The following is a 13,857-nucleotide window of genomic DNA, read 5'->3' on the forward strand; positions in this document are numbered from 1 at the left end:
AAATCATGTGAGAATGAACACATTTGGAGCTCTGTTGCTGAGAATAATGGTATGAATGAGAAAAGATTGCTGAAGAACTGAAAAGAGAAGTAAGACTATACGGGATATTCTTCTCCTCAATATGCCTCCCAAAGTTGACAGGGTTCTCTCTTCTGTTTCAGGCAGGATTTCCACCTGGAGTTGTGAACATTGTGCCAGGCTTTGGACCCACCGCTGGAGCAGCAATTTCTCACCACATGGATGTAGATAAAGTAGCCTTCACAGGCTCTACAGAGGTACTATAATGAATGCAAGGAAACAGAAGCAGGAAGTGTGTGCCTCTGATTCCCAATAATGATTTAATGTCTAACTTGTTCTAAGTAGCTATTTTAACTCTTTTTTCTTTTTTTCTGGCTGCCAGTTTGTTAAACAAAGTCTGTTTAATGATTTGCTGGTTATTATTAACTTTAAACATATTTAAACTATGTTTGTACTTCGGGAAAGCCCTTCAAACAAAAGACATTCCATGAGATACAACAAATTCTAGTATACCAAGGCTATTTTAAGTCTTGACCTTTAAAAAGAAAACATTTTCATAATTGTTTGCTTCTGTTTTTTTAAGAACAATTATTTCCAGAGATTTAAAAAGTGAAACAGGCTGTGTTTCATTCTATTTAATTTTATTAACAGGATGGTAGGAAGGTGATTCAGAAATCTCATTCCTGGTTCTGCACACACTTAGCTGAGGAGATGGCTTTTTGATATTTAAATGATACTGATGATCATATGGATGGTCTTAGCAGTGTAGTTGAACATATATCGGTTAAAGAATTCAAAGGAAGGTCACTGTTAATTTTTCCAAACCTTCACTTTGAACTCTGAGTGATATGATCAAAGGTTTCTCTGTGCAGGCATTATATAACTGTGTGCCTAACACAGTACATTATATTATCTGTCTGTACACATGCTACATGGAAGAGCTGCCAGTGTCTTAACTTGTTGGATGTACGCTCCAGAGATAAATACCATTGCCTTATATCAAGGATCAATACACACTTGAGTGCAAGAGCTATGTTTACTCGTAGAAACATTTAGCTCTAAAATAACTCAAAACCTGAGGTCTGAGAAATATCCTACAGATGTTCCCAATGGACAGTAACAGCTACAATTCCCTGTGTCCCATGCCCCTCCAAAGGCAGGTGGACCAGAGGTTGTATTCATACACTTTCGTGATGGTCTTCTTCTGACTGTAATTTAGAAGTGAGAAATGAAAACAGGAGGGAGGAAGCTATTTTTTATCACAGTTTTTCCAGGACAATTCGTAGTAGTTCCTTTAATTATTCCATCAACTGAAAGAAGCAGAGTAGGGGTTCTGCCTTGCAGTGTCCATTTCTTTTACTTCTTTCTTATAAGGAAGAAACTGGAATTAGGAAGAGCTGGCCATGCAGGCAGTGTAGATATCTTTTTGTCTCATACACTTCATGAATCAAAGGGTTTTCCCATTTATAAAACAGGGGAATTTCAAGCCAATAGGAGTGACTGGCAGAGCAGAAATCAGTGCTTACTTTAGATTATAGACCCAAGCAAGTAGCAAGACGGTAACCAAAAAACTGCAGACAACTTTGGCCGTTAACATGAGTGTGTCCAGGAGGAAGCTCTGAAACTCTTCCAAAAAGCAGTCCTCATTTGCAGACTGCAAGTCGTCTGCACCCTGACGCTTCAATATTCTTTAAAATTTATTTTTTATTTCTAGAGTTACTGGGATAGTAGACAACTCTGAACTTAGTACCAGTTTTGAGGAACTTAGAGAAGTGTTGTTGAAATCATAACATTTTGAGATGAAGCTGTCCTCTCTCTACCTTTTAGGTTGGCAAACTGATTAAAGAAGCAGCAGGGAAGAGCAATCTGAAGAGAGTTACTTTGGAACTTGGAGGAAAAAGTCCTAACATTATATTTGCAGATGCAGACCGTTAGTAGCATCTTATTATATATAAATCTGCTTCTTTTGCAAGTCCTATGATCTTTTCTTTGTCAGTAAATTATTTGTATCTGTTTAATGAGGGAGTAGTTTCTAATGTTTCACAGTCACTGTAGTTTTAAGTTAGATTGCCACCAAAAACTGGTGGCTTCCAAACGAATATGAACCTCTGACAACCTGTTCACCCTTACCATGGATCATGACTACAACCACAAGCAGCTAGATGGATCTTACACAGGTTTATTACCTTTCTAGCTTAACACTCCTTTTGGTCCTGCTGATGGACAAACCATGTTGAATCTGCATTTCACAGGGATCGTTTGTATGTGTTTTTATGTGAGTGTACTGTGCTACTATTTGTAAGAGCAGTTTTGAACATAAGTAAATGCACGAATACCTGTGTTTTAAAGGGCCATAAAAATAAAAATTGTTAAAAGGGGAAATGAGATGGGGTGACAAAGGTCTGTAAAGAATTTATGGTGTGACATTCAAGTTTACAATCTCATGACAACTCCATTTCTTTGCAGTGGACACTGCTGTGGAATTTGCACATATTGGTCTGTTCTACCACCAGGGACAGTGTTGTATAGCAGGATCTAGGATTTTTGTGGAAGAGCCTATTTATGATGAGTTTGTTCGTCGGAGCATTGAACGAGCTAAAAAGTACACTCTTGGGAACCCTCTGTTGCCTGGTGTACAGCAAGGTCCTCAAGTAAGCAATGTTACAGGTTTCAGATATATTTGTACCAGTTTAATATACTGCTAAACCTATTGTTGCATTAGTTTTAAGACTAAGTACAGTTGTCCAGTGGTTAGTTTGGAGGACCAGGACGAGCAAAGTGGAGTGATGGTTGATTGTGCCACTATTGTAGGCCTAAGGGTGTGGTTTCTTTCTCTTATCTGGTTCCTTTATTATGGAGTAGGAACAATTGCATGAGAACCAAAATGCTTTGAGTAAGCTTCAGTGTAGCAGCTGTAAAAGTGCAAGTATGATCACCCATATCAAAGATGGCTAATATATTAAAATATTGCCACTGTGAGAGAGTAGCTTGAGGAAATAAAGTGTAATAGTGCCTTGCCCCCTTTTTCACTGTGCCTGTGTTTCATTATGCTGTTCAGTTTTAGAATATTACACAATTAAAATTCATCATTTTGTACTTTATTATGTTTATGTTAACAGGTTATGCAAACAGCTTCCTTATTAATTGAATGCTAAAATGCAAAATTAAAAAGTGTAGCTAGCACAATGCTGTGGACTCAGTGGATAACATTAGAGCATTGATAAATTAGTTTTCATCTAGAGTCTTATTCCCATGTCAGTTTGTACTACAGGACATATACTTTCTTGGCAGAACTATTATGCATTGTTTTATTGTTCTAGAATAAAGGAACTCTATTGGAGACAAAGCAAAAACCAGAGACAAAGCAAAAGCCAGAGACAAAGCAGCTCCCACATATTTGATAATGTAATTTTCTTCATTGATTATCACAGTCTTTTTGTATAATCATAGACACTAAGTAAATTAGAAAACGTCATTCCAAGCCAAGCAAGCCCTGGAGAATTTAAAAATAATAGGGTTATTATTTTGGTACCCTGCAATATGTCTTGCTTACAGGCTATATTCAGCTGAATAAAATTAAAAGCCAGAGGACAGGAAGATTAAAACAAGTAAATTCCATATGTCTGGTGTACAACTAATACAAAACTATCAGGAATCCTCTGAGTTTGTAATTCATGCTAGCAATTTAAGTGAGAGACGAAAGTAAACTTCTACTTCAAAAAAAAGGAAGGTTAAATAAGTGGGAAAAAAAAGCGTTACTGAAGACATTTAAAAGAGCATGAACCCTTTTGTCCTCCAGTCTCATAATATGCCTTTCTTGACCTCTTTTCCTTCTTAGCAAGCTTTAGCAGATATCTTAAATTTTTCACAGGCTACCAAAATTTCACTTTTTTAGAAATTATATGATCCCATTTAATGGAAAATTGTAACTATGTGGTTTAGGTGCATTTCTTTTGTGGAGATTGTGTTAAATATCTCTCTGTCTTCAAATTCCCTGTTGTGCTTTGACTAATTCTTTCTGGAAATACAAAAAAATTATAGGCTGTATCTGGCATATTCACCATGCTCTTTTGTCATAGAGCCTCCCTGAAAGCCATATTTGTCCTCCAGCTCATATGCCCTCTGGGGCAGCACCAGCCTCAGGCAGCAAAGTTGGGTAGCTCTGCACAGAGGGCACCAAAGAAGAGCCAAAGGCCCTACTGGAATTCAAATGCTTGTATATATGCTAATTCACAAATTATCATGAAAAATAATTATTACAATAATAACAAAGGAACAATTGACAGTAACATGAGCTCTCTCATTTAAACCTCGTCTTCTCTTCAAGATGTTTCTGTGCAAGAGATATTTGACCACCAAGGTAGCAGGAATTTTATGTCTTCAGCATGCAGTAAGGCAATTGTTTGAAAGCAAAATGACAAAACAAACACAGAGAATTAAAAATCACCTCCTTATAAATTCATATCCTTATAAATACAAGCTTTTATCACAGCATTAGCTGAAGAGCTGTTTAGTCTAATACACATCCAAGATTCCCCAGAATCTTTGAAAACATTGTTGTGTTCTGTGACCATGGTAAAACTTATTGCTTAAGCTGAAATGTGACCTTTTTATTGCACAATTAAGAGAATAAGATACACATCTACTCTGCTGACTGATGAGTATGATCACAGAGAAGAAGCTTCTGTGCAAGAGTTCCTGCAGAAGTAGAATCATGGAATCATAGAATCATTTTGATTGGAAGAGAACTTTACTATCATCAAGTCCCACTGTTAACCTAGCACTACCAGGTCATCACTAAACTACATTCCTACATGCCGTGGTTTAGTAATCTCATATTTTCATTAACCAGAACTTGAAAAGAGGACTTGAACTCTGAAAGAGTATAGGAAAGAATCAGGAAAATGAGAAAAAAAAAAAAAAAAAAAAAAAAAAAAAGGATGTAAGAGGCCTGTACCAAATAAGCTTTGAATTGAATAAATATCTTGACATAAACTTTATCTTCTGCACAATTTCCCTTCAAGTCTGAAGTGATCGATTGATTCAAAGAGGGGAGGAGATGAAATTACATGCAATCTGCTTCTGGTCCCCATTTACATTGTTTCCTTTTATCCACTTCATCACTGAAAACTAGAAGAAGTTAGAGAAATATATGCCCCTATTGTACTGCCACCATAAAGTCCTCTTTTAGCCAAAGACCATGTATTTTGTTATATCGATGTGCCAAACTGCAGTATGCTTGGCATATGAGTTTTTTGGTAGACTTGGGCAAGTGGAGCAGCAGAGATTGGCTTCACACCATAAACATTCTGCCATTTATATTTCACAAAGCACAAACTTCAGTGTCTTTTTTCCAATAATAAATCAGAATGAACTGAGAACAACATTGAATTTCAGTTATATTTTATTGTTGCTTTTTAACAGTCTTTAATAGTTTAGGAAAACAGCATGACCAATCTGCCACGAAGTACAGAAGAGTCTTACTGGCTAGATGAAGCCCTCTCTTACTTTTGTAGAATCAAGGTCAGCAATTTTTATTTTGATGAACCTTTTGCAGTTTGGAAGAGTACTGGGAGAAATATAAAAAATTCATTTTATAGATTTTTTTTTTCCTTTTTTTTACTGAAGAAAGACAGAAAAACAGTCCCTTTCCAGCTGATTCTACCATGTCAAAATTGCTGATTATTGGTCTGTGTGGGAAAAGCCTCAGAAGTTTGGAGAAGTTAATGGCAAAACTATTTGCAAGGCTTTCCAGCTGTTTCACTTCAACACATGCAAGTGAACATAACTGGAACATTGTTGGGTTTTGGTTAATGAGTTAGAAGAACAACTGTTATCAGCATGTCCTTTTTTCATCCCTATAATATCTTCTCACTTAGATTGATAAGGAGCAGTTTCAAAAAATCCTGGAGCTAATTGAGAGTGGGAAAAAAGAAGGAGCCAAACTGGAATGTGGAGGAGGTCCATGGGGAGACAAAGGCTACTTCATCCAGCCAACAGTTTTTTCTAATGTTACGGATGATATGCGCATTGCCAAAGAAGAGGTAAACAAATTCTTGGCAGTCTGTACTCTCACTGGAGATTATCTGTTTAAATGTGTGTGCAAAATATTAATTTAGAAGGTCAAGTGGCTGCATCAGAGTGCTCTCCGTAAATCTGTTGTTCCATCCTGGTGGTGTTTAAAATAGTTTTCTTGGTTTCTGATGACTGTTTCACCAACTCAGCAGGGATGAGGGAGAGGGGTATGAGGCTGGCCTGACAGCAAAGGCCCCAGCTTAAACTGACAGTAGGTAAGAAACACTGAGATTCAGGTTATTTATATCACACCATATTGCCTATGTCTCACATATCAGAGTCATAGTAACCTGTAACACAGAAGCAAATCTTGAGGGCACAGCTTGTGAACTCTTTATACTTGCCTAAGGAGTCTCTTAAGTTGGGTTTTGGGCACAATATGCACCAAGCAGCTATTCTGCAACAAGAGAAAATAGTTGGATTGTTCTTCCACAGGCATTTTGTTGGTGCAAATTACAGCAAAGCGGAGTTTTTGACTCTGCAGGGTTACTTAACCTAGCCCAGTTCACAGACATGTCTACACAAAATTGAAGGAAATTTTACTGACCCAGCTAAGTTTATAGTGCCAGGATATCAGTGATCATCTGCAAAGAACAGGAGATATTTAGGAGTGCAGAGCTGCTAAGACATTGAGAAAAACAGTTCTGTAAACATAGCTTCATAGCCCAGTCATGGTCTTCTTTCTGTGATTTTTTGCATTCATCTTGATTAATAACTGCTGCAGTTGTGCTGTAATTAGTGTCCATTATAATTCCTCATACTGGAAAGCTCCTTCAAAATTACTGCAAATCCAGGTGTTCTGTTATGTAGGAAGCAATACTGCTGATGCAGTCTGCTGAACATACCTAGCATTAAAAGGCAACAAGCTAGTTAAAATGAAATCTAAAGCAGCTAGAGATAATTGTGATGTAGAGAGAGCTGTAAAAAAAAAAAAAAAAAAAACCAGACCTGTATGGGAAATAATTTGGATTGCTTCTGCCAGTCCAAGAGGCAGGCAGAAAACTGCACATAGGCATGTTTCTTCACAGATCTATCAGTTTCTTTTGTGTCAGCAGTATAAGAACTGCTTCTTTTACACTATTTTGTGTGTATTGAATAATGAAATCCTAGAGACCCAAGGCAATTTAAAGAATAACTAGGTTCTGACACTCACAGCTTGAACAGTGAGGGAACATTCAGTCATTTTCTGATCTATGTAAGTCAATACTTGCAACTCTAGATAAAAACTAGAACTAAATATTTCCCAGGAAAATCAAGTGGAAAGACCACAATCTATTGCAGCCAAAATAATTAGATGTGGTAATGCCCTCCCTGCCCTACCACAGCCTTGGCACTATGCGGTGGGCATGGGCACCTCTGTCTGAGAACGCAGAGCAATGGTAATGGGAAACCAAGCCTGAGGGATTATTACGGAAAGCAGAGTTACACTTCGTGTACATGCCCAGTTGTGCAGCTACCTGCAGAGATAAAAGTCTAATTGAAAGTTTAGGGAAGGAAACGCTGAATGACTCTTAGCTGTAAAACCGGCGGTTACTAAGAAAATACTAGTTCATTGGTAACCGGTATAAAAATGTAACACACTGTGACTCTGTGCTAATTATGTTTATGGTGGTAATTTATTTTTATCTCTATTTCTTTGCTTTTGTAATTTATTTATTTATTGTTTTATTAATTATCATAGACTATCTTGATTTGCTCTGCATTACAAAAATCTTGTCTTTATGTGAATTTATAATCCTTTTTACAACTCTGTTATGAGATGTACGCTCCTCACTGAATGAATTCAGGAGTGAGGTCATCTGACAGAAATAATTTTTTGAAATATAAATTCTTTACAATAGTAAGCTACACTAGTCCACTTGATATGTATACATATGTCTGAAACAGATATTTGGACCTGTTCAACAAATCATGAAGTTTAAAACTATAGATGAAGTTATCAAGAGAGCAAATAATACTGCTTACGGCTTAGCAGCAGCAGTTTTTACCAAAGACATTGATAAAGCACTGACATTTGCAGCTGCTCTTCAGGCTGGAACAGTATGGTAAGTAATGGTGGTTTTAATTCCTCCTTCAGAACTGCAGGTGCCAATGGCAGTAACTGTAGGTCATATTAAAATTTCTCTGGGGGATATACCTTTATATTTCAATTCCTTGTTATCTTTAGAGGGGTAGATTAGTGCCATCCTCCTATGTCTCTCTTCCTCTCCTATTTCCGTACGTAATGTGCTTTTAAATAAATACGACTTGTAAATCCTCACACAACTGCCTTGCAAACTTAATACGAAAAAGGAAATTGAGTTGTCAGAAAGGAAAAGAGACAAAAGGATGAGAGACAGTGAGAGTGCCAATTTCCTACCTGTTCAGGATCTGAAGATCATCCAATACATACTTAATTTGCAGGGATCATTTTCTGTACATAGAAATTATCTGATGTTCTGTGGCCATTAATATGGGCAAAACACCACCTGTGATGGAGAGGATTTATAGAATGTGATTGAAATAAAGAAGGAAATGCAAGGGGGAAAGAACTGCTACAAGTACAAGGATAAATATTTCAAACAATGGAAAAGAAGGAGGAAACCTGTGTGGAGCTGGAATGGCAAAGGTTGAGACATGGAAGGCTGAAAGCTTGGAGGAACAGCAGACTGAATCTAATGACTATCAAAGACAGGTAGTTGGATTTCCCTGCACTTGTCTGAATGCATCAGAAAGATAGCAACCAATTTTATATGAATGCAAAGCTTGTTTTGAATTTACATTTCACGCAACCTGCACAAATGCCTGCCTAGGTCCTGTGGCCTAAAAGTATATGCTTTCTAAAAATGAGTCAACAGTTTTAACTTAGGAGTTGGTATTCTTTAAAGGGAAGAAAGCTTAAAATGAAATGGAATCTCTGTTTTTTTCATTCTTAAGTGTTTGCTGGTCTGTCTATAAATCCTTAACTATGAGCAGAATCTCTTGTTGAAGCCAGCAGGCTGGCAGTAGGAGAAATTATGAGATATGAAAATAGAGAATAGCTGATTTGGCAATGTTGCAAGGCAAAAAGATCTACTCGGCTCGGGAGCAGGATGCACATTCCACCAAAGCTCTTCATACTACAAATTCCCCTGAGAAATAATGTTCTTATTTATTATTTTTGCATTTTTATTCTCAATCACGATACAGAACATGATTTAACATTGAGTACAAACAAAACTTCCTAAATATATACTGAAATGATCCTGAATTTATCTACTTGAATTATACCTGGGAAGACTTAACTGTCACTAGTCTTTGGTTTGCGAGCTTATGTACTAGTTAGAAAGGAGTTTTATTATAACTACCAGAGAAAGATATGACTGTCACTCTGCTTGAACACTCTGCAGGAGTGTTTGAACCCTGATCATAAGTCCAGTTTATGGTATTGCTTTGTTTCTCTGAACCTTGAACTGCATATAATTTTGCAAATATATTACTCAGATATAGTTTGTGAATATCAACATAGGTTTTTACAATTGACAGAAAACCATCGGTTTTTCAGAAGAAAAAAAAAAGTCGTTTCACAGTGTCAAAAGTAATTTTCCTGTTCTTCCAGGGTTAATTGTTATAGTGCAATGTCTGCCCAATGTCCTTTTGGAGGATTCAAGATGTCAGGAAATGGAAGAGAAATGTAAGTAAATACTGTTTTAAATGTAGATTTACAGGAACTGTAAAATGAAATTCCAAACCACAGCTTTAAACATTCATAACTAGGATGTGCAGTTTCAGATTTTGTCAAATTAGTCTATATAGTGTTTAAAGGTTTCATGTTCTCAAAGACTATGTCAAGCAAAGAGTTCCTCTATAAAACAGATAAGAGGAACTACCTAGATACACACTTTTTCAAAATGAACAATTTTAGTAGCTTACAGTCTACAGACAGGGAGAACTAGTCATTGTGTTTATGGTTTACGGGTTGTGCATACATATAGAAAGTGCCATTTGCCTGCATATATGTGTGTGTGTGTAGTTTGTGGAATCTCCTTTAAATGCCACGCTTTTGAAAACAGAAGACTTTTCAAAATCCTTGAGTTTTCAATTTAAGTTTCTTCTGACAATAATGTTTTTACAGAATATTCTACTTTAGTCAAAAGTTATGACAAAAATAGTCCTCTGTAGTCTTCAGACCTTTAGTCTTTTCACAGACTAGGAGTGGGGGACTAATAAGCTAATCAAATTCTTTCAAATTTCTAAGGTTTAATCAAATTTCAACCTGAATCATGGTCTGTCTTACTTGTATTCTTCCTGATATTTGTATTAGCAAAAGAATCATGTAACGTGTTACTTCATGAAACATTTGATATCACACAGGTTGGATACCTTATGTAGAATTTTGTCTTCTGAGGTTTGGCTTGTTTGTTTGTTTGGTTTTTTTTAATGTAAATCACAAACAGCTCTTTGTTAAAAATGTAATATAGCTGGGAACAACAAACTATTTTTAAAAACGTTAATAAAATTCAAAACACGTAAGATTCCTCTTTTATTAAGCCGAATCTTTAGTCCTTTTAATGAATAATGGAAATAAAAATACGTGCAGGTGAAATGCTTCAGAGCTTCTTTCACTCTTTTTTTGTATTTTTTTTAAGAGACAAAGGCTAGGGTCCTCATGTTTGCTCATGACTTGACTCAATCTGCTCCTGATGGCAAAGCTGCTGCTGAATTCAAAGGAAAAAGAGTTACAACAGTTCTGAGAGCTTTACAAAATGTCTAAATAAAATTAAAAAAAAACCAAATCCAATAATTAGACTATTGTTATCAAGGACTGTTTTGCATTTGCTGGGTGCCAAAAAACTGGGAGATCATAAATTCTGAATTACAGCCTTTTGCAAAAATATTTTATGAATTTGTTTGCTGGAAATAACAGGAAAACAATAATAGACTATCATAAAGATTAATATTCTCTGTAATAATGCATTTTGAAGGATTTAAGCTTTTGCGCAAGTGAAGTTTTTCCAAATGCTTTGTTCAAACTCAGAATTAGTGCTAAAATAAAAATATTCCTATCAGAGAGCAATAGAGGAATTAGCACCACAGAGATGTCTGTCACAAAAAAAAAAAAAAAAAAAAAGATTTCTACATATGGCAATCAGTTTCAGGAGAGGAGTAAATATGTGTGAAACAACTTCACAGAAATAATCAGGAAATCATTGTATCAAGGCATTCACTTCCTTGAATCTTGGAATAAAATTACCTTTGTAATTCTTGGACTGATAATATCATTATGAACTAAACTACTCAATGTCCTGTACTAACAGAATGCCTGTTCAAAAATATCAGTATCAGTAAACATTTTCCCACAGCATGAGAGTCCTGAGCACAGATTTCTGTTCTGCGTACATATGTATCTAGCAAGATAGTGATGAGAACTGGATAAATTATATGGTTCAAACACTTTGTCTGTAAAACAGTAAGTTACGTCTAAATAGTTTGACTACATCAGATGTCAAACGTCTATGTACACAAGCAAGGTTCATCACATCATGTAAAACATCAAGGTGGAATCATGCTAATAACATTAGTAAGATTTAAGTGTTTTTCACCATCTGGAATATTTGATGGTGGATTAGTTACATACCCCATTTACTTGAAGGATCTATTTTTTGACTCAGGACAAAACTCACATCAGAGGAAGGTCTCTGCTAATAACTTGTTGAGCATGTTTGTGGAGAACTAATGTGCCCGATTTGCTGCACAGAAACCCATTTTAGAAATGCAGTAAAATGATTACACACCATTCTTTTGCCCATAAATGAAGTTAGTCTCTCTCCCGATTTTCTCAGGAGATGGTTGCAGTGATGTTTCAAAAGGCTTCCAGCAGCAGTCTAGCTGCACAGATGTCTCCTGACTTTGTCCAGTATACTTGTTATACAGCTGGCCATTTGCACAGCACCACCAAAAATCCCATCCAGGACACAACTCATGTAAAAAACATTGGCATAAACGTTGTTCTTGGTTCTCTTCTATCTAGGGGAGAATATGGCCTTCATGAATACACAGAAGTTAAGACTGTCACAATCAAAATCCCACAGAAGAATTCATAATGCTGTTTGAGGTGCAGAATTTAACATCTTCAAATGGATCTGTGAAGGCTATCTGAATTCTGAAAAGTGTTTTTGTCCCAAATTATTCATTCATCTTTTCTGCTTTCTGATTGTATAAGAGGTACTTGCTTACATCGGTAGTATAACGTAGAAAATTTTATTGTGATTAACTGAGAAAAGGAAAGTTTGTTTGGTACATAGATAACTAATTTTGAAATTCGTGTTCAGAAAGGACTATTTTTTATTTTCAGTGGAATGTCTCTGTAGTTCTGTGAAAATGTTTTTTTTTTTTCAATACATTCTACAGGTACAGTTTGAATTTATATGCTTTTCTAAATGTTAGAGGCAAGCTCTCTTTGTATTTTCTTTTTGTGTCCTTAACAAAAGCACTTATGAGTAATTAGCAGATAGATAACGTTCTGTGTCTTTCAAAAATAATAGACTTCTACTAGATATGTATTTCTTAGACTACTGAATTTGTTCATCATACCACACAACTGTAATCCAGATGATATTAAGCAGTATTAAAATCCACATTAAAAACTTAATATTGTTCCTTTCATTAGTCTTTCCTATTATGCTGATTTACCACTGTCCACTTTGTGGCACATATTTTATATCTTTTAAGAGGCATTACTGTCCTAATGGTCTGTTTAGCTCATCAGAAGTATACTATCTTGGCTATAAGAAGACTAAAGTCCCTTATTCTTTTACAGTATTATAAATGGAAAAATGTGAACATACAGAACACTGGGCAATTTGCAAAGAGACATCACTTGGCTTTGTAGTCTCTCTTGTAGTGACAAGTATATAAAAAAAAGTCTTAACAAATAACTAACAAATAACAAGCAAGTCATAGCAAAGGAAAAGACGAGAGGGGGAGGTGAGGGAAAGCAATCTCCTCTGTGATTTATAGCTGCTCCATTTTCCCTGTACTCATATGCATGCATATAACTTGCATGTTTTCCTCCCTCCTCTTTCCTCCTCTAGTCTATTTCCCTTTATCCTTTTTCCTTATCCTTCCTTTTTCATAAAGCTGCTTATTTCTTTAAAGGCCCTCTGCAAACATATGTGTCCCAAGATGATCATAACCTCTAAAGTCACTCCGTCTGTACAGCTTTGGTTTTTCACAATTGTCTTCCAAAGCATCTATCGGCACCCTGCAATAGCTGCACACCATCAGCAGCAACCAGATAAACTCTGAGACAGTGCTCCACAGGGAGCAAGTACAGCAATTATACAGCCTGCTACTGTTAGAGCCATATTGTCTCTAGACTAAACACAGAGCCACGGTTCATCTCTCATTAGAGAGGGTCAGCCATACATAAAATATTACATACAAGGTGTGCCTATTATTAAGAACATAGCACACCACAAATTTTTAAGCAGTAAGTTGGAGAATTTGCACTGTAAAAGGTTTTGTTCAGTTGGATATGCTTGTCAATTCTTTATTTTTACTTTTTTTAATAAGTTGGTTAAAACAAAACCCAGACCAGGGTTTCACACTCTCACTCTTCTCTGATACTTTTTTACATGAAGTTAAGAACAGTACATAAGACTAGTGGCACAAGTATATCTCTCCAAGGGCCTCTGCAATATCTGTTCTTGAAAGGTGTCAGTTCCAAATCCCACACATATACCTCTGAAATAATTTCACTAGCCATAGTTCTTAGACTAAACCACTCCCTGCCTCTTATCAGAG

The 13,857-nt window shown here is 36.2% G+C and overlaps 1 protein-coding gene across 1 annotated transcript in view; it reads left to right on the forward strand.

The window, feature by feature from the left end:
• LOC103779898 (retinal dehydrogenase 1) overlaps positions 1–12,464 on the forward strand; it is a 27,745-nt gene extending 15,281 nt beyond the window's left edge. The window contains exons 7-13 of the mRNA XM_008947542.1: positions 162–275; positions 1,846–1,948; positions 2,485–2,669; positions 5,898–6,062; positions 7,981–8,138; positions 9,671–9,745; positions 12,083–12,464. Of these exons, the coding sequence (XP_008945790.1) occupies positions 162–275; positions 1,846–1,948; positions 2,485–2,669; positions 5,898–6,062; positions 7,981–8,138; positions 9,671–9,745; positions 12,083–12,155 (873 nt within the window). The 3' untranslated portion in view covers positions 12,156–12,464. The remainder of the gene's footprint in view (positions 1–161; positions 276–1,845; positions 1,949–2,484; positions 2,670–5,897; positions 6,063–7,980; positions 8,139–9,670; positions 9,746–12,082) is intronic.
• The last annotated feature ends 1,393 nt before the right edge of the window (positions 12,465–13,857 follow it).

The sequence above is a fragment of the Merops nubicus genome, unplaced genomic scaffold (genome assembly GCF_000691845.1).
Source record: "Merops nubicus isolate BGI_N331 unplaced genomic scaffold, ASM69184v1 scaffold45519, whole genome shotgun sequence".
Lineage (NCBI taxonomy): Eukaryota > Metazoa > Chordata > Aves > Coraciiformes > Meropidae > Merops > Merops nubicus.